This window comes from Bufo gargarizans, chromosome 2 (genome assembly GCF_014858855.1).
Source record: "Bufo gargarizans isolate SCDJY-AF-19 chromosome 2, ASM1485885v1, whole genome shotgun sequence".
Taxonomy (NCBI): Eukaryota; Metazoa; Chordata; class Amphibia; order Anura; family Bufonidae; genus Bufo; species Bufo gargarizans.
In genome coordinates, this window is record NC_058081.1 from 673,473,695 (window position 1) to 673,494,104 (window position 20,410).

Here is a 20,410-nt window from a genome sequence, read left to right on the forward strand (position 1 = left end):
CTGCAGTGCCTGCGCAATGACTGCCAAGTTGCCCACATTGTAACCAGTGCTGATTACTGGGTCGCCACCCTGCTGGATCCCCGCTACAAGGACAACGTGCTGTTCTTAATTCTGTCGCTAAAGCTCGATCGGAAGATGCGCGAGTACAAGCGCATGCTGGTAGATGCACTGCTGATGGCATTCACACCTGACAGCGGGGGCTCAGTGGAAGCACAAGGCAAAAGCAGAGAAGTAGGAGGAAGAAGTGGCCAACGCAGATTGGGCACTGCCAGCACCTTAAAAGGGAGAGTTAGCATGGCCGAAATGTGGAAAAGCTTTGTCAGCACACTACAACAACCAGCACCACCAGCTGATGCGGAATGTCTTAGCAGGAGGCAGCATTTAAGCAACATGGTGGAACAGTAAGTGTGCACACGCCTACATGTACTGACTGATGGGTCTGCCCCATTCAACATCTGGGTCTCCAAATTGGGAACATTACCTGAGCTTGCCCTTTACACCTTGGAGGTGCTGGCATGCCCTGCAGCCAGTGTATTGTCTGAATGTGTGTTTAGCATGGCAGGGGGCGTTATCACAGACAAGCGCAGCCGCCTGTTCACAGCCAACGTGGAGAAGTGTAACACCCCAGAGGTGCATTACCACCTTTGCACCCAGCCACTATCTCCTATAGTTAACATAATATCATCATATGTATTTATTTCTAGACCCTGCAAAATGTGTATTCATATTTATTGTTATGTAACTGTTAAAGTGTAATATGCCTGGTTCACCAACAGATGGCAGCATTAATGGCAGAGATATTTTACCTAGAATGGAAACCTTCATTCCATTCTAGCTCTCTCTCTAGGGGGGGAGGAGTTTAGCCAGTTAGAAGTCAATCTAGCCTACCCCTTCTAGGGGAGAGGTCGAGAACAGAGTACCCCCTGCTAGGGGAAGGCTGTATCCAAGCCAGCCAGAGAACCTTAAGCTCTGCTGGATCAGGAGGCCAAACCAAAGAGCCTCAAAATCCAGGAAGAAAGTTCCCTGGACCAAGACAAGGCTACAGACCAGACCAGATCTGTTATGCAGGAGTTCTAGAATGAAATATAGCACTTCGATTGAAATATAGGCCAGTTTGTAGCCGGAAAACTGGAGTAAATGATGACAGATCTGCCAGGGTCGATGGACACTAGTCCGAGCTAAATAAATCTCTTCCATTGTCACATTTTAAGTCACGCTTCTTTCTTCTCAGCCATGCTCCTTTCTCGGGCACAGCATGAAAAGTGCCTAAAACCCCAAGGAATACACACCAAGAATTTGCATTAGTAAATCTGCCCCACATTTTCTCAAATTATCTGCTTCGTGTCAGTGAATAGAACTATTTTTTGTTTACATTTAAGATCCTTAGGCTGAAAATTTCGCCTGGTCTTGTCTAGCTAGCATGGGTGCATGGTTTGTTAGTTGCATAAGCTGTCTCTTCTAATGAGCACTGCATTGCACAGTGATAAATGCTGTGAATACCAAGGACTTACCATAGTAGTCATTACAGGTGTGGGAAAGCGAGAAAAAAATTCCAAAATTCCAGGTTTATGTGTTTTGTCCCTACGGCATTCTCTATGCGGTAAAAATGACCTGTGCCCTTCATTCTCTGGGTCAGTACAATTACAAAGATATCATATTTGTATAGGTTGTCGTGCTTTAGTTTTTTTTGCCATTTAGATGCTATAACCATGGCATCTAAAGGATTAAATGTATACATTCTTACCAGTCGCAGACATTAGCCCTGGCCTCTATTGTTTGAAACTGCAGAGACCTACACGTTTTGAGGTCCCCGCTCGAGAAGGCCCTGGGAGCCTAAGCACTCTCGTGCCTAGGGTATTTTGTATTGCCCTCATTGTACAACCTTCACAGTAGTTTTGTACAGATGTGTGCCCCCTCACAGTAGTTATGCCCTCTCTGTGCACCTTTCACAGTTGCAATGCCCTCTTTGGCCCCCTTCACAGTAATAATCCCCATTGTGCCCCCTTCACAGTAATAATGCCCATTTTGCCTCTTCATAGTAATAATGCCCATTATGCCCCCTTAATAGTAGTGATGCCCACTGTGCCCCCTCCATAGTAGAAATTCCCATTGTGCCCCCTTCACAGTAATGATGCCCACTGAACCCACTTCACAGTAATAATGCCCACTGTGCCCCTTTCATTGTAGTAATGCCTTATGGCTCTGTGCCCCTCCATAGTAAAAATGCCCTTTGTGCCCCCTTCACATTAGTAATGCCCTCTGTGTCTCCTCCATAGTAGGAATGCCCTCTGTGCCCCCAGACCCTAGCTGTTTGAAGAGAGGGCAGCGCTCATATGAGAGCTGCTTTCTCTGTTCTGTTCACCTGCTCGCTGTAGCATTTGCAGTGATGAGCTGGTAAACAGAGCAGAGAAGGCAGCGCTCATACAAAGAAAAAAGCGGACACCCCCTTTAAAGACATGCTTGGAAAACATTAGGGTCATACAGCTCCATATACCTCTTACATACAGTGACTTCTCTTCTCTGATGTAGATATTCTCTTTCCTCTTCTTCTCCTGTTGGTGACTTCTTTCAGCCGCGCCTCGTCTCTGCAGAGTTTAACAAACAGACCTTTTACTTTCCTACTTTTCCATCATCCTCCCACCTTCTCAACACTCCATCCTGCCACCCCTAATTCTGTGTCCACTGTGCTCCCCAATACTTTCATGCAGACACAGTCCTCCTGAAAATACTGGTACCACACAGATAGTGCGTCAGTACAAAAACAACCCTTTATATTGTGCGCTAGTATTTAAAAAAAACTACCTTCCTTTCAGAAGACCTCAGTTTTAAACCTAAGATTAGACCCCCCATTAGACCTCCATGTAAGACCCCAACCCAATATCAGATCTCGGATAAGACCCCCCATATAAGACCCCCATTAAACCTCCAGACCCACATATCAGACCTCAGACCAGACCCCCATATCAGATCTCCAGACCCCCAGTCAGACCTCTAGACCACTTCAGACCCCCATTAGACCTCTCCAGACCCCCCATTAGACCTCCATATTAGACCTCAGATCAGACTGTAAAATAATAAAGTAACTTACCTCTCTTGTCACCACTCTCCCTGTCATGGCTGTCTCCCCTTCTCAGGACCGGCGCTGCAGTCATCTGACCTCCTGCAGCGTCACGTCAGAGTGCGCTCTGTACGTCCTGATGCTGCAGGCAGCCAGGACACAGCAATGCGGGCCCTGAGAAGAGCGAGCAGGAGGAGGGGTAAGTACTGTACAGCGCTCACAGCGCTTCTCTCCCCATTCTCCTGCAGACTAGTGAGCGCATCCATTATGCCCTGCATCTTATAAAGGGAAAAGCAATGAGCGCTACCATCTGTATTGATGGAAGCGCTCATTGCTTCTGTTCATGCGTTCGTGCGTTGCATTCCGGACCCTGCAGAGGATCTCAAAACCGGGGCAATACGCTTTCATTTTTCCCCCATTCATTATCAATAGGGACAAAACAGAACAAACCAGATCAGAATTAGGATGCCTTCCGTTCCGGTTTAACCGTGGCAAGCTGCGGTTTTGTGTCTGGTCTGTGAAACTCAACAAACTGGATCCGGCATGAAAATCAATGTAAGTCAATGGTGCCGGATCAGTTTTTTTTCAGTAACAAAAAAAAAAGGGATCCGGCACCCATTGACTTACAGTGATTTTAATGCAGGATACAGTTCGTTCAATTTCTACTGTATTTAATAAAACCAGACCCAGACTAAACTTATGCATCCGATTGTATTAAATGAAACGGAAGCATTTTATTAAGGTTTTGATCTCAAAACCTGTATAAAAAAAAACTCTAATGTGAAAGTAGTCTCATGCACACAACCTTATGTATTTATTTTGCGGTCCACAAAAAACGGATACGCAAAAAATAAGGATGACATCCGTGTGCATTCCGTATTTTGCAGGAGTTGTATTGTGGACATGTTCTATTTTTTTGCTGAACGGAAATACAGACATACGGAAACGGAATGCACATGGGGTCATTTCAGCTTTTTTTGCGGATCCATTGACATGAATGGTTCTGCATATGGTTCGCAAAAAAAACTGAACAGACACAGGAACAAAATACATTTGTGTGCATGAGCCCTAAGTCTGTCATAGACTTGTATAATTGTATACAGTTTAAATGCAAGTATATTGGAATGAATAAGCAGTTTTTCCAGACATAAACAAGTCTTCAGACATAAACAGGGCTAAAGCGCACACTGCAGCATAAATCACAATACAAGTTAACCCTTCAATATGCAATAAAGTAGGGAGATGATGGATTTGCATGGTAGCAACAGGGGCAAATGTCCACAAATGTACAGTCGTGGCCAAAAGTTTAGAGAATTACATAAATATTGAAAATTTGAAAAGTTGCTGCTTAAGTTTTTATAATAGCAATTTGCATATACTCCAGAATGTTATGAAGAGTGATCAGATGAATTGCATAGTCCTTCTTTGCCATGAAAATTAACTTAATCCGAAAAAAAACTTTCCACTGCATTTCATTGCTGTCATTAAAGGACCTGCTGAGATCATTTCAGTAATCATCTTGTTAACTCAGGTGAGAATGTTGACGAGCACAAAGCTGGAGATCATTATGTCAGCCTGATTGGGTTAAAATGGCAGACTTGACCTGATAAAAGGAGGGTGATGCTTGAAATCATTGTTCTTCCATTGTTAACCATGGTGACCTGCAAAGAAACGCGTGCATAAAACTTGCTTCACAGGCAAGGATATTGTGGCTACTAAGATTGCACCTCAATCAACAATTTATAGGATCATCAAGAACTTCAAGGAAAGAGGTTCAATTCTTGTTAAGAAGGCTTCAGGGCGTCCAAGAAAGTCCAGCAAGTGCCAGGATCGTCTCCTAAAGAGGATTCAGCTGCAGATCGAAGTGCCACCAGTGCAGAGCTTGCTCAGGAATGGCAGCAGGCAGGTGTGAGCGCATCTGCACGCACAGTGAGGCAAAGACTTTTGGAAAATGGCCTGGTGTCAAGAAGGACAGCAAAGAAGCCACTTCTCTCCCAAAAAAATCAGGGACAGATTGATCTTCTGCAGACAATATGGTGAATGGACTGCTGAGGACTGGGGCAAAGTCATATTCTCCGATGAAGCCTCTTTCCGATTGTTTGGGGCATCAGGAAAAAGGCTTGTCCGGAGAAGAAAAGGTGAGCGCTACCATCAGTCCTATGTCATGCAAACAGTAAGGCCTCTTTCACACGAGCGTGGCGTGTGAGGGCCCGATAAGATGCGGGTGCGTTGCGGTAAAATGCACAATTTTTCTACGCAAGTGCAAAGCGTTTTAATGCATTTTGCACCCGCGTGAGAAAAATCGCCATGTTTGGTACCCTGACCCAAACCCGGACTTCATCAATGAAGTTCAGGTTTGGGTTAGGTGTTGTGTAGATCTTATTATTTTCCCTTATAACATTGTTATAAGGGAACATAATAGCATTATTAATACAGAATGCAAAGTAAATTAGGGATGGAGGGGTTAAAAAAAAAAAAGTTAACTTACCTGCTCCATAGCTGCCGGTCTCTGTTCTATCTTCAGGACCTGGCAAAAGACCTGTGGTGACGTCACTATGGTCCAATCACGTGGTTCATCACCATGGTGAGGGACCATGTGATTAGATCATGTGATGTGACGTCACCACAGGTCCTTAGCTGGCAGCTCAACATTACAGAAGAAGACAGAGACTACGCGATCAAGTGGACTCGGTGAGTTAATTATTTTTTTTATTTTTAACCCCTCCATCACTATTTTACTTTGCATTCTGTATTCAGAATGCTATAATTTTCCCTTATAACCATGTTATAAGGGAAAATAATACAGATCGGGTCCCCAGCCCGATCGTCACCTAGCAACCATGGGGCTTGCGATTTTCACGCAGCCCCATTCACTTCTATGGGGTCTGCGTTGCGTGAAAAACGCTGAATATAGAGCATGCTGCGATTTTTCACGCAACGCACAAGTGATGCGTGAAAATCACAGCTCATGTGCACAGCCCCATAGTATTCCGCATTGCACCCGCGTGGAATACTAGCCCGTGTGAAAGGGGCCTAAAGCATCCTGAGTCTATTCATGTGTGGGGTTGCTTTTCATCCAAGAGAGTGGGCTCACTCACAATTTTGCTCACAAACACAGCCATGAATAAAGAATGGTACCAAAACACCCTCCAACAGCAACTTCTTCCAACAATCCAACAACAGTTTGGTGAAGAACAATGCATTTTCCAGCATGATGGAGCATCGTGCCATAAGGCAAGTGATAACTAAATGGCTCGGGGACCAAAACGTTGACATTTTGGGTCCATGGCCTCGAAACTCCCCAGATCCTAATCCCATTGAGAACTTGTGGTCAATCCTCAAGAGGCGGATGGACAAACAAAAACTCACTAATTCTGACAAACTCCAAGAAGTGATTATGAAAGAATGGGTTGCTATCAGTCAGGAATTGGCCCAGAAGTTGATTGACAGCATGCCCAGTCGAGTTGCAGAGGCCCTGAAAAAGAAGGGCCAACACTGCAAATACTGATTCTTTGCATAAATGTCATGTAATTGTCGATAAAAGCCTTTAAAACGTATGAAGTGCGTGTACCGTATATACTCGAGTATAAGATGAGTTTTTTGGCACATATTTTTGTGCTCAAAAAGCCCCCTCGTCTTATACTCGAGTCTAGGTCTTGATTGCGAAAATTCGCAAAAAAATCGCATTCAAATTTTCGCATAAAAATTTGCATGAACTGGTATTTTTCCAAAAATCAAATATTCGCTTTAGTTGGTTTTTGTACTGTTAAAGTTATTGTTGATACCATATTGTTTTTCTTTGAAATAAATATTCAAAAACCTTTAACCTACTGATGCCTCAATTAATGTAATTTTATTGGTACGGTATCTTTTTTTATTTTTGAAATTTACCAGTAGCTGCTGCATTTCCCATCCTAGTCTTATACTCGAGTCAATCATTTTTCCCATTTTTTGGGGGGTAAAATTAGGGGCCTCGGCTTATATTCGGGTCGGCTTATACTCGAGTATATACGGTAATTATATTTCACTACATCACAGAAACAACTGAAACAAAGATCTAAAAGCAGTTTAGCAGCAAACTTTGTGAAAACTAATATTTGTGTCATTCTCAAAACTTTTGGCCACGACTGTACATAGACTAAAGTACCCCTGCTCCAGGGCACTAAACAGGTATTAATTAGTCAGTAATTATAAATCCCTATGTATCTTTGTACTTTTTTAGGCCTCATGCACAAAACCGTATGTATTTTGCGGTCCGCAAAAAAACGGATCCACAAAAAATACAGATGACGTCCGTGTGCATTCCGTATTTTGCCGAAAATAAAATACGATCATGTGCATGAGGCCTTAAGCTGTTGTTCTACATTAGAGCTATGGGTATTCTATATCCTTTTTGCAGTATATATTGCTTATGTTTCTAACCCTTTTTGTGGATGACTCTTGCAATTGACTACCATGATTTTCCTCAGACAGCATTCGCCCTGTGTGCCTACCACAATATGAACAAGATCTCCCTGCAGGCTCCGAGTGCTGGGTTTCAGGCTGGGGATATACTCATCCTGACAACAGTGAGTATTGCCAATATATATTGTGAAAAAACTGCCATTAAAATACAGTGTCAATAACCTAAAACCTCCACAAAGCTGCACCAGAAAATAAAGCAGGCTGTGAAGGCAGAATTCATGATAAAAATGTTTAATGCACATTTTTTGTTCAGCTCCTATCTAGATCTACTGTAGGTGGTTCCATGGTTACAGACTGCATATAAAAGGTTCATTGACACAACCGTATCCATTTTTGTGGACTGAATTAGATCAGAATGTCCTTCCCTATGATATAAATGCCTATTCTTGTCTGCAAAAACTAACAAGAATAGGACACGCTCTATCTTTTTTGCAGGTTCGTAGAACAGCAGTGCGGATGAGGACAACACATGGTGTGCTGTATACATCTTTTGTGGCCCCATTGAAATGAATGGATCTGCATCTAATCCGAAAAATTGCGGAAAAGATGCCTACAGAAAAGTACGGTCGTGTAAATGGGCCCAAACCCAGTGTAGGCTGACCCTGTACTGCCTTCCATCTGCCCCTGCCAAGTTAGAGACAGATGAAATGTAACATCTTTAGGGCACATGACGTACCGGTACGTCATGTTGTCCTGGTACTGTCATGCCCTGCTCTGACTATGTGCAGAGGTCGGCCAGAATAGCAGCACATGTGTGTTTGTTTTGGAGTCGTGCTGGATCCGCCTCCCATCAGGTGCACTGGTTGGGGTCATTAGTTTAAATGGCTCTCAATTCAAGTGCTCTGAGCGGGTTATAGAAATCAGTCTGGCCTTGGAAGCAAGGAAGAAAGGTTGTCTGTTCCAGCTCAGATAAGATAAGTGTAGTTTCAGTTTTTGTTGTTTGCTGTCTAAGTTGTGTTTGTGTCATCTCTCCCATCCAGGTTCTGTGCGAGCAGGCTGCTCCTATTTCCCCTTTTCACCATCTCAGGGAATCTAGGGTGTTTTAGCCCAGGCACGGGGACACATCATTCCTACCACCAAGGTCTGAATGTGGGCTGAGCAGTGCAGGGAGAGAGGTCAGGGATTAGCTAGGAGGTGACCCTTCGCCTGCTTCTCGCCTAGAGCCTGGTTGTTGGTTTATCTGTGTGTCTGAGTGCTCGTCCGCCGTGACGGGTACTTAAGGACACATGACGTACCGGTACGTCATGTGTTGTTCCGATCACTGCCGCCCAGCCGGCGGTGATCGGACAAGGTGCCTTCTCAAATCATTGAGCCGACACCTGGGCTAAATGCGCGGGGGGTCCCGTGACCCCCCATGTCGGCGATCGCAACAAACCACAGGTCAATTCTGCAGTTTCTGATCCCCGCGGTCTCACAACCCCCCCACCCCTGAATGATTTTATGTCGGCGGGGTGCTGGGGGGGCGGGTTGCCGCCTCCCCTTGAATAATCGTTGGTGGCCAGTGGGTATAGCAGGGTGTCAGAACATTGCTGACACCCTGGTATAAACGGCTGACATCTGTGATGCAATGTCAGCCGTTTAACCCTTTCCATACCACGGTACGGACCACGGTATGGAAGAGCAGAGGTTAACAGTCGGGAGCTCCCCCCCCCTCCTTACCCTTCCCCGTCTGCGCAGTTGTGGCCACAGGCATCTCAGGCATCCTGCTGTCCATGGTCCTGAACAGATCTGTGCTAAAGGCACAAAGTGAAAGTAAAATACAGTACAAAACACTATATATTGTACTGTACTGTATTATACAGACATCAGACCCACTGGATCTTCAAGAACCAAGTGGGTCTGGGTCAAAAGAAAAGTAAAAAAAGTAAAAATCAAATTTATCACTGATTAAAAATGAAAAAAATAAAATTCCCTACACATGTTTGGTATCGCCGCGTCCGTAACGACCTGATCTATAAAACAGTCATGTTACTTTACCCGAACGGTGAACTCCATAAAAATAAAAAGCTATGATGAAATTGAAATTTTGCCCACCTTACTTCCCAAAAAAGGTAATAAAAGTGATAAAAAAAAGTTGCATGTACGGCAAAATTGTAACAATCAAACCGTCAACTCATCCCGCAAAAATCATACCCTACCCAAAAAAAAAACATTGTGTAAAACTTACATAAATAAAAAAAAGTATACATATTAGGTATTGCCACGTCCGTATCGACCGGCTCTATAAAAATATCACATGACCTAACCCCTCAGGTCACCACCGTAAAAAAAATAAAAACGGTGTAAAAAAAAGCAATTTTTTGTCATCTTACGTCACAAAAAGTGTAATAGCAATTGATCAAAACGTCATATGCACCCCAAAATAGTGCCATCTCATCCCGCAAAAAATGCTTCTGCTTCACTATGTTACAGTACATGTTGCCATTCATGAATGAACTCTAGCTCCCCAGAGCGGTCAGCACTCATGCATCCCCAAACCATGACACTCCCACCACCATGCTTGGCTGTAGGCATAACACACTTGTCTTTGTACTCCTCACCTGGTTGCCGCCACACACACTTGACACCATCTGAACCAAATTAGTTAATCTTGGTCTCATCAGACCACAGGACATGGTTCCAGTAATCCATGTCCTTAGTCTGCTTTTCTTCAGCAAACTGTTTGCAGGCTTTCTTGTGCATCATCTTTAGAAAAGGCTTCATTCTGGGATGACAGCCATGCAGACCAATTTGATGCCGTGCGCAGAGTATGGCCTGAGCACTGAGGTTGATCCCACGCCCCTTTTACCTCTGCAGCAATGCTGGTAGCACTAATACGTCTATTTTGAAAAGACAACCTCTGGATATGACACTGAGCACGTGCACTCAACTTCTTTGGTCGACCATGGCGAGGGGTGTTCTGAGTGGAACCTGCCTTGCTAAACTGCTGTATGGTCTTGGCCACCGTGCTGCAGCTGAATTTCAGGGTGTTGGCAATCTTATAGCCCAGGAGGCCATCGTTATGTAGAGCAACAATTCTTTTTTTAGATCCTCCGAGTTCTCTGCCATGAGGAGCCATGTCAAACTTCCAGTGACCAGTATGAGAGTGATATCCGCAAATTTAACACATCTGAGACCTTGTAACACTAACGAGTCACATGATCATTTTCACTTAGGGGTGTACTCACTTTTGTTGCCAGTGGTTTAGACATTAATGGATTGAGTTATTTCGAGGGCACACCAAATTTACACTGTTATACAAGTTGTACACTGACTATATTTTTTATTGTATCTAAGTGTCAGATCTTCAGTGTTGTCCCATGAAAAGATGTAATAAAATATTTCCAAAAAATGTGAGGGGTGTACTCACTTTTGTGAGATACTGTATAAGTGTAAACCACATTGCGCTCACACCAAATATATTATTAAGCTGAACCATTTCATAAATTTGAAGCAGACACACACAGCAAAGACAGAGTTTTCCAAGATTTTACAACTGATGACCTATCCTCAGGATAGGTCATCAGTATCTGGTCCCTGGGGATCTACGCCCGGGACCCTGTGAGCGTCCCAGCCTTCTCGCAGCTCACCAAGCACAGCGCTGTACATTGTATAGTGGCTGTGCTTGGTATCGCAGCTCAACTTCATTCACTGGGCTGAGTCTAGGCCATGTGACAAATGAACGTGACATTACTGGCCGAGGAAAAGCTGAGAGAAGGTCGCTGCGCTACTGCAAGCCCTGCTGCCCTTTCAACCAACTGATCGGCGGGGGTCCAGGGTGTTGGACCCCCACCGATCAGATTCTGATGACTAATCCAGAGGATAGGTCATCAGTATTAAAGTCTTGGAAAACCCCTTTAAAACTGACACAGAAACAAACACAAATGATAAATGTCCTTCTATTTTATTTTTATTTTTTTTAAGACGTATGTGTCTCCATAGGAGCTGTAGACAGAAAACGTTTAATGTTTTATGTTGAATGCATTGGTTGCAAAGGTGCACATATTTATCACGATTAGAAGAAACCAGTCAGGAAATAAATACACAGGACTAGAGGACATCTGGAAGGACACGAGTGATAATGCTACTGATGCTAACGTATGGTAAGGTAGATGGATCGTCCATGGCCTTTATTGATTTTATGCATGAAGTGAGTCCTTCCTGGTTAGGTGAGATAATTAAAGTCTTGATAGATACAAAGGTCTAGGTCTATGGCATCCTCAAGGCTTTAAGCGAAGAGAACTCCCTAGATGAAGAAGCTGCAGTGACAGCCGAGAACTAGAAAATGAAGTAGCTATGTAATGTAGGTAGTAGCTGGGAATGAGCAATCTGCAGTGACGGATGATTACTAGCACACCATATCTAAAGTCTGCAGCTTATAAATGCTAATGAAATGTATAGCACAACGCCATATGTAATATACAGTAGAGGTGGCAGGGGTTATTTTTTTTTCCAGGGCCTTTTTAAGTTCCTAGTCCGACCCCGAATGCAAAACACAATCTTCTGCTAATTTCCAGGTTTCCGTTCTGCAGGAGAAGATTGCAGGCTCGGGCAGGACGCTTCTTCTGTATCGTCTAATGCCCAATTAAACTACAGTTATAATACTAAATACAGCAATGCCTACTAACATCTACTAAAAGTAGGTTCGACTGCAAATCCACTCAGCTTAACAATACTGGTAGCGGTCAGCAGTAAGAAATCCCTCTGCTGCACCGCTAGAAGAAGAAGCATGTCTCATACATTTACGGCTGTAATGAGTTTTGTATTGGTCACAGTTTAATTTGAAAAGTTTCTAGAAGTGTTTTAACCCTTAGGATATCGAGTTTTTTTCTTTTTTGCATTCTCATTTTTCTTCCCTATCTTCCTTGAGCTATAAAGTTTTTATATTTCCGTTCACATGTCCATATGAAGACTTATTTTATGCTGGACAACTTGTACTTTCTAATGCCACCATTAGTTATGGCATGCAATGTAGTGGGAAGAGGTAAACAAAATTCCAGATGGGGTGGAACTGGAAAATAAACACAATTCCTCCACCATTTTACGGGTTTTGTTAGCGCGGCTTTCCGTTTGCGGCAAAACTGACCTATGCCCTTCATTCTCTGGGTCAGTACGATTACAACATATGTATAGGTTTTTTATGTCTAAATAGTGTAAAAATACATTTTACCTTTGAAAAAAAATAAAATAAAATTTACATCACTATATTCTGACCCCCATAACTTTATTATCTTCTTATATCTCACTTTCTATCTACTCATATCTTATTTTGGAGTGTGTGTGACTTTTTGATCATATTTTATTTCATTTTTTGGGTAGGGAGAAGCAAATCAGCCATTTTGACCCTTTTTTCCATTATGCCATTCGCCGTATTGGAAAAATAGTTATATATTTTAATAGTGCGGGCATTTTCAGTCATAGTGATACCTATGATGTTTATATTTTTTGTTATTTATGTATTTTCATTTTTATGATATGCAAAGAGTGGTGATTTAAAACGTTTATATTTTTTTGCAATGATTTAGAATTTTGGGATTTAGAATTTTGAACAATCATGTATTTTTAAACTGGACTTATTATTGAGAATTGCTTATTTCTTATATTGGCCTTTTTTATGTTGCACTTTGAAGGCTTTCAGCCTCTTCTACAAGGCTGAGCCCATTCAAATCAATTACCAGTATCCCCATTGGCTGCAGGGGATGCCGGTAACGATCCCGGAAGTGCGAGCTTCTAGATTTTTGCGCATTTAGATGCAGTGATCTCACTTGATCATAGCATCTAAAGCCTTTGATCACCACGATCGGCATTATTGCTGGTCGCGGTAATTAGCCACAGGTCTCTGCTATTTAAAACGTCCGCTGCAAGTGCGAGCAGGCTCCATGTTTACCTCTCGCTCCAGCGCCGTACATGTATGGCGCTGGTAGCGAAAGGGTTAACAGAAGCATACCAACAAAACTGAGGCTGACAGGACTAGTCACGGGGGACCCTGTTCTGCAGGGGTGCTCGACCTCCATCTTCCTAAGGATGGAACATCAAACTTAAGGCTCATGCACACTGCAGTATGTATTTTGTGGTCCGCAAAGCACGGATTCGCAAAAAATATGGATGAGGTCTGTGTGGATTTCATATTTTGCGGGTCAGCCTCTAATAGAACAGTCCTATCCTTGTCTGTTATGCGGACAATAATATGACATGTTCTATTTTTTTGTGGAATGGACATGCGGACATACGGAAACGCAATGCACACGGAGTAACTTTAGCTGGTTTTTTTTGGGGGGGGGGCTGACCCATTGAAATGAATGGTTCCGCATACAGTCCGCAAAGAATTGGAACAGACACGGAAAGAAAATACGTTTGTGTGCACGAGCCCTTACAGTTTTGAAATATCCCTATAAAGGGGTTCTCTCATTACAAAGCCTTATCCCCTACCCACTTACCAAATGCCACGCTGAACACATAATTTCGAGGGGTGAAATCTGCAATGAAAATCCACAGAAAGAACTGACGTGCTGTGGATTTCAAAAGCCGAACTGCAGGTCAATTTATGTATTGAAAATGGCCGTAGCTTGCAGATAAGATTTTGAAAATGTCATCTACTTAGCTGGCAGTGTGTGGTGCTGTGCTGCAAAACCGCACGTAATATGTAAGTGTATGACCACATGGCGCTGCATGGTTACTGCATGCATGATCATGCATTTTTTGTCCACAATCGTTTAAGGACTAGTGTCTGAACCATTGTGAATGTCCATGGTTATTTACCAGTCTGATAAACCTCAAATAGTGACACATGTGGTAAAATATGTTAAACATATACTGCAAGCGGCTACTCAGTTGTATACCCCCTGCGGTCAGGAACCACAAGCAGCAGGACATGTTTTATGTGGGGTCAATCAGGTGCCACCATCACAACTATGTCAGAAACCTATTTCCAATTCTATTAGAAGCTCCTGCATAATCCAAGCAATAAACAGCACGACTGAATGATCTGGTTACAGAAAGTCCATAAGGTGGTGGTACCAGCAGTGTCGGGCCCAAGCCCTATGGGCCCTTTGTAGGCAGAAACTCACTGTCTTCAGTCAAGATCCAAATTTATTCACCAAAGGAACATGAGATGTTTCGGCTGCACAGAGTGCTTGAAAAAGACTGTGCAGTCGAAACGTCACATGTTCTGTTTGTGAATAAATTTGCATCTTGACTAAAGACCAGTGGCATAGCTAGAAATGGCTGGGTGCCACAGCAAAGTTTTGAACAGCAACTTCTTTGCAAGCCCACTCCAGTGGCTAGTCAAGATTGCGCTCTCAGTCGATGCCCGGCAGCCACTCTGTCCTTTTCCTACAGTGTCACTGTAATATAATGTCATTGTATAATACTGTTGAGGGGACCCTGACAATAAAATCTTTTAGTTTAATCTTTTGCTTCCCCTATAGCTACGCCCCTGCTGAAGACAGTGAATGCTGGGGTATTCCATTCTAGTTTCTGCAGGTCCTAACTGCATTACGACTGTGCCATGTAGACGTACTTTTACACGTGCATGTGGCCAAAGAGTGAACTCCCTTTTTTAGTGCAGATTCGTTCTGAAAATCCATGATAATTTGCATATATCTGTAAAGAATAAATCAAGGCAACTGGACGTACTGTAGATTTCTTGAAAACGTTTCACTCGTTCTTCCAACGAGCTTTCTCAATTCTGAGTGATTGTACAAGAATTCTGGGAATAAATATGTAACTGAATCCACATCTGGTAAGTCTTTATCACCTACTGACTCCAATTAGGATAATGGAATCAACACCTTTGACCCAATGCTGGGTATAATTACCAGATGTGGATTCAGTTACATATTTATTCCCAGAATTTTTGTACAATCACTCAGAATTGAGAAAGCTCGTTGGAAGAACGAGTGAAACGTTTTCAAGAAATCTACAGTACGTCCAGTTGCCTTGATTTATTCTTTACAGATATATACCATGACCTGGATAAATGAGAACCTTCACAGACATGATAATTTGCAGTACAATACATGTGGATGGCATTTTCAAAAATATATGGATCAATGCACTGCATGTCAATATGGAAAATATCTGTCACCTCTGGCCTTACCCAGAATTGGAAGAACAGTACTGATGGTGCATTTGAAAGCAGAATAACTGCAACAACACAAATGTTTGTCATATTAAACTTAAAAAAAAAGGCCACATAATGACCTTCAAGGGATTTTCGATTTTTTATTTTTTTTTATATTTCTACCCCAGCCTGGAATACCTTTGAAAAAATCCATATTCACCTGCACCCTAGTCCATTCCATACTGTCTCCCTGCCTCTCTACATTCATCTTGTGACCCTCATCAGTTACCCAGCCATTGTCTGCAGTGGTGCCAGTGACCCCTTCCTTAGGCCTCTTGCACACGACCGTATGTATTTTTCTGTCCGCAGAAAATGGATCCTTCAAAAAAATGGGATGACGTCCGTGTGCATTCCCTATTTTGCGGAAGGCAACACCTGGCCCCTAATAGAACAGTATTATCCTTGTCTGGACAATAATAGGACATGTTCTATTTTTTTTTGTGGCACAGAAATACGGAAACGGAATGCACACAGAGTTTTTTTGCGGGCCCATTAAAATGAACGGTTCCGTATACGGTCCGCAACAAAACGGAACGGAAACGGAATGAAAATACGTTCGTGTGCAAGAGGCCTTATAGAAGTTGATAGATGGGATTAACCTGCTCAGGACCGCCGTACGCAGGATTGCGTCCTGGCGGCGGCCCTGCTCTTCTGGGTGGACGCATATACGTGTCCTCCCGCGATAGCCGAGATTTCCTGTGAACACGCACACACAGGCGCGCGCGTTCACAGGAACGGAAGGTAAGCGAGTGGATCTCCAGCCTGCCAGCGGCGATTGTTCGCTGGCAGGCTGGAGATGTGATTTTTTTTTTTAACCCCTAGCAGGTATATTAGACGCTGTTTTGATAACAGCGTCTAATATACCTGCTACCTGGTCCTCTGGTGGTCCCTTTTGCTTGGATCGACCACCAGAGGACAGAGGCAGCTCTGTAAAGTAGCACCAAACACCACTACACTACACTACACCCCCCTGTCACTTATAAACCCCTGATCACCCCATATAGACTCCCTGATCACCCCCCCCCCCCGGTCATTGATCACCCCCCTGTAAGGCTCCATTCAGACATCCGTATGATTTTTACGGATCCACGGATACATGGATCGGATCCGCAAAACACATACGGACGTCTGAATGGAGCCTGACAGGGGGGTGATCACCTCATATACACTCCCTGATCACCCCCTGTCATTGATCACCCCCCTGTCATTGATCACCCCCCCTGTAAGGCTCTATTCAGACGTCCGTATGATTTTTACGGATCCACGGATACATGGATCGGATCCGCAAAACACATACGGACGTCTGAATGGAGCCTTACAGGGGGGTGATCAATGACAGGGGGGTGATCACCTCATATACACTCCCTGATCACCCCCTGTCATTGATCACCCCCCTATCATTGATCACCCCCCTGTAAGGCTCCATTCAGACGTCCGTATGTGTTTTGCAGATCCGATCCATGGATCCATAAAAATCATACGGACGTCTGAATGGAGCCTTACAGGGGGGTAATCAATGACAGGGGGGTGATCAGGGAGTCTATATGGGTGATCACCCCCCTGTCATTGATCACCCCCCTGTAAGGCTCCATTCAGACATTTTTTGGGCCCAAGTTAGCGGAAATATTTTATTTTTTTTTTCTTACAAAGTCTCATATTCCACTAACTTGTGTCAAAAAATAAAATCTTACATGAACTCACCATACCCCTCACGGAATCCAAATGCGTAAATTTTTTTAGACATTTATATTCCAGACTTCTTCTCACGCTTTAGGGCCCCTAAAATGCCAGGGCAGTATAAATACCCCACATGTGACCCCATTTCAGAAAGAAGACACCCCAGGGTATTCCGTGAGGGGCATATTGAGTCCATGAAAGATTGAAATTTTTGTCCCAAGTTAGCGGAAAGGGAGACTTTGTGAGAAAATACAAAATAAATCAATTTCCGCTAAATTGTGCCCAAAAAAAATAAAATTCTATGAACTCGCCATGCCCCTCATTTGATAGTTTGCTATCAAAATCTGTAAAAAAATGGCCGTTGAAATCCGAAATGTGCTCTTTGGAATGTGTGCCCCTTTGCCCACCTAGGCTGCAAAAAAAGTGTCACACATCTGGTATCGCCGTACTCAGTAGAAGTTGGGGAATGTTTTTTGGGGTGTTATTTTACATATACCCATGCTGGGTGAGAGAAATATCTTGGCAAAAGACAACATTTCCCATTTTTTTTATACAAAGTTGGCATTTGACCAAGATATTTATCTCACCCAGCATGGGTATATGTAAAATGACACCCCAAAACACATTCCCCAACTTCTCCTAAGTACGGTGATACCAGATGTGTGACACTTTTTTGCAGCCTAGGTGGGCAAAGGGGCACACATTCCAAGAGCACCTTTTGGATTTCACCGGTCATTTTTTACAGATTTTGATTGCAAACTACTTCTCATGCATTTGGGCCCCTAAAATGCCAGGGCAGTATAACTACCCAACAAGTGACTCCATTTCGGAAAGAAGACACCTCAGGGTATTCTGTGAGGGGCATGGCGAGTTCCTAGAATTTTTTATTTTTTGTCACAAGTTAGTGGAATATGAGACTTTGTAAGAAAAAAATAAAATAAAAAATAAATCATCATTTTCCGCTAACTTGTGACAAAAAATAAAAAGTTCTATGAACTCACTATGCCCATCAGTGAATACCTTAGGGTGTCTACTTTCCGAAATGGGGTCATTTGTGGGGGTTTTCTACTGTCTGGGCATTGTAGAACCTCAGGAAACATGACAGGTGCTCAGAAAGTCAGCGCTGTTTCAAAAAGCGGAAATTCACATTTTTGTACCATAGTTTGTAAACGCTATAACTTTTACCCAAACCATTTTTTTTTACCCAAACATTTTTTTTTTATCAAAGACATGTAGAACAATAAATTTAGCGAAAAATTTATATATGGATGTCGTTTTTTTTGCAAAATTTTACAACTGAAATTGAAAAATGTCATTTTTTTGCAAAAAAAATCGTTACATTTCGATTAATAACAAAAAATTTAAAAATGTCAGCAGCAATGAAATACCACCAAATGAAAGCTCTATTAGTGAGAAGAAAAGGAGGTAAAATTCCTTTGGGTGGTAAGTTGCATGACCGAGCAATAAACGGTGAAAATAGTGTAGTGCAGAAGTGTAAAAAGTGGCCTGGTCATTAAGGGGGTTTAAGCTAGGGGGGTTGAAGTGGTTAAAAGGCGAGTCAGGAGAGGCAGGGACTGAGACATAAAACGGAGAGACGGGCAGCAGGTGAGTATGTATTTTGCACAGGTATTCCTGGCTGGGGTGCAAATAAAAAAGCTGGACAATCCCTTTAAGCTTTGACAAGATATTGGACAGATTCATAAGTATCTTATTTCCTTAGCACACATGCCTCAAAGTCTGAAGGAAGCTATGGTGCCCCTCATAAGCACTAAGAAATGCAATAGTTCCTGCATATATGATGGCGACATTACTCCCAGGATGCTTTGTGCTGGTTACCTTGATGGAAAAGTGGATGCATGTCAGGTACGGAATGAATTATACATCAACCGTCCCCTATTTTAGTTTTAGTTTTCATAAAACCTTCATTAGACATAAACTAACATATGTGGTGACTCTGGTCCATTTTGACATGAATGCATCCTGTAGTTGATCTGGTCACTGAACCTCCATTATCTGAATATCCCATTCTACTACATCCCTAATGAGCTGTGCCTTTGTTACAATGGCAGTACATAGCGCAAAGGCACCAGCTTCGTGTGTGTGAATTAGGGCTTGTATTCATTGTAGCGCTGTCTTCAGCACTGCTGGGGTTAATCGTCTCTTGCTCTGTGAGCTGCTGCATGACTGTGTCCAGTTGCTATCAGCTGCTCCTACATACAGGTGAAAATCGAAAAATTAGAATATCTTGCAAAAGTCTATTTATTTCAGTAATGCAAATTAAAAGGAATTGCATTAATGCAGCTTAAAATTAGAATTTTGTGAACAGGTTTAATATTCTAGGCTCAAAGTGTCACACTATAGTCAGCTAATTATTCCATACCCCCTTAGCAAAGGGTACCTCAAAACTGAGACTTTGGGGTTTCATAAGCTGTAAACCATAATCATCCAAATTATAACAAATAAAGGCTTGAAATATCTCACTTTGCATGTAATGAGTCTATCTCAACCTTTTAGGTTGCATTACTGAAATTAATAAACTTTGCACGATATTCTCATTTACAGAGTTTCACCTGTATATACCCATCTGTTTACTATCCTCAGGATAGATCATGAATATCCCATCGATGGAGTGCTAAGTGTCAGCTATTTAACTGCTCGCTGTCAACATTACAGCTCCTCCGTCCCATTCACTTGAATGGGACTGAGTGAAACTACAGTTGTTCCTTCCCATTCAAGTGGAGCTGCTTTCCTTTCAAGCAGCTAATATAGTAAACCTGACAACCCCTTTAAAGGGGTTATCTGGGAAAAGATATTGATTTTGGTCATCAATATCAGATTAGTGGGAGTCTGACTCTCGGCACCACAGCCAATCAGCTGTTAGAAGAGGCTGGGTCTCTTCCTAGGCCAGTGACATCACCGTCTATCGGGCACGTGGCCTAGTTGCAGCTCAGCCCATTTCAAGTCAATGAGGCTGAGCTGCAATACCAAGCACAGTGGCTATATGATGCTATGCTTGGAAAGCTGTCAGGGGCCTACTGCGCTATCCATAGCTTTTATGAGCAGAGCACAGTGGCTCCCTGAAACAGCTGATTCACAGGGGTGCTAGGACT

General features: G+C 43.0%; 1 protein-coding gene across 1 annotated transcript in view; it reads left to right on the forward strand.

Moving 5' to 3' along the window:
• The window catches only part of LOC122926275 (transmembrane protease serine 5-like), a 173,464-nt gene that overhangs the window by 151,187 nt on the left and 1,867 nt on the right, over positions 1-20,410 (forward strand). The window contains exons 8-9 of the mRNA XM_044277649.1: positions 7,528-7,626; positions 19,021-19,163. Of these exons, the coding sequence (XP_044133584.1) occupies positions 7,528-7,626; positions 19,021-19,163 (242 nt within the window). The remainder of the gene's footprint in view (positions 1-7,527; positions 7,627-19,020; positions 19,164-20,410) is intronic.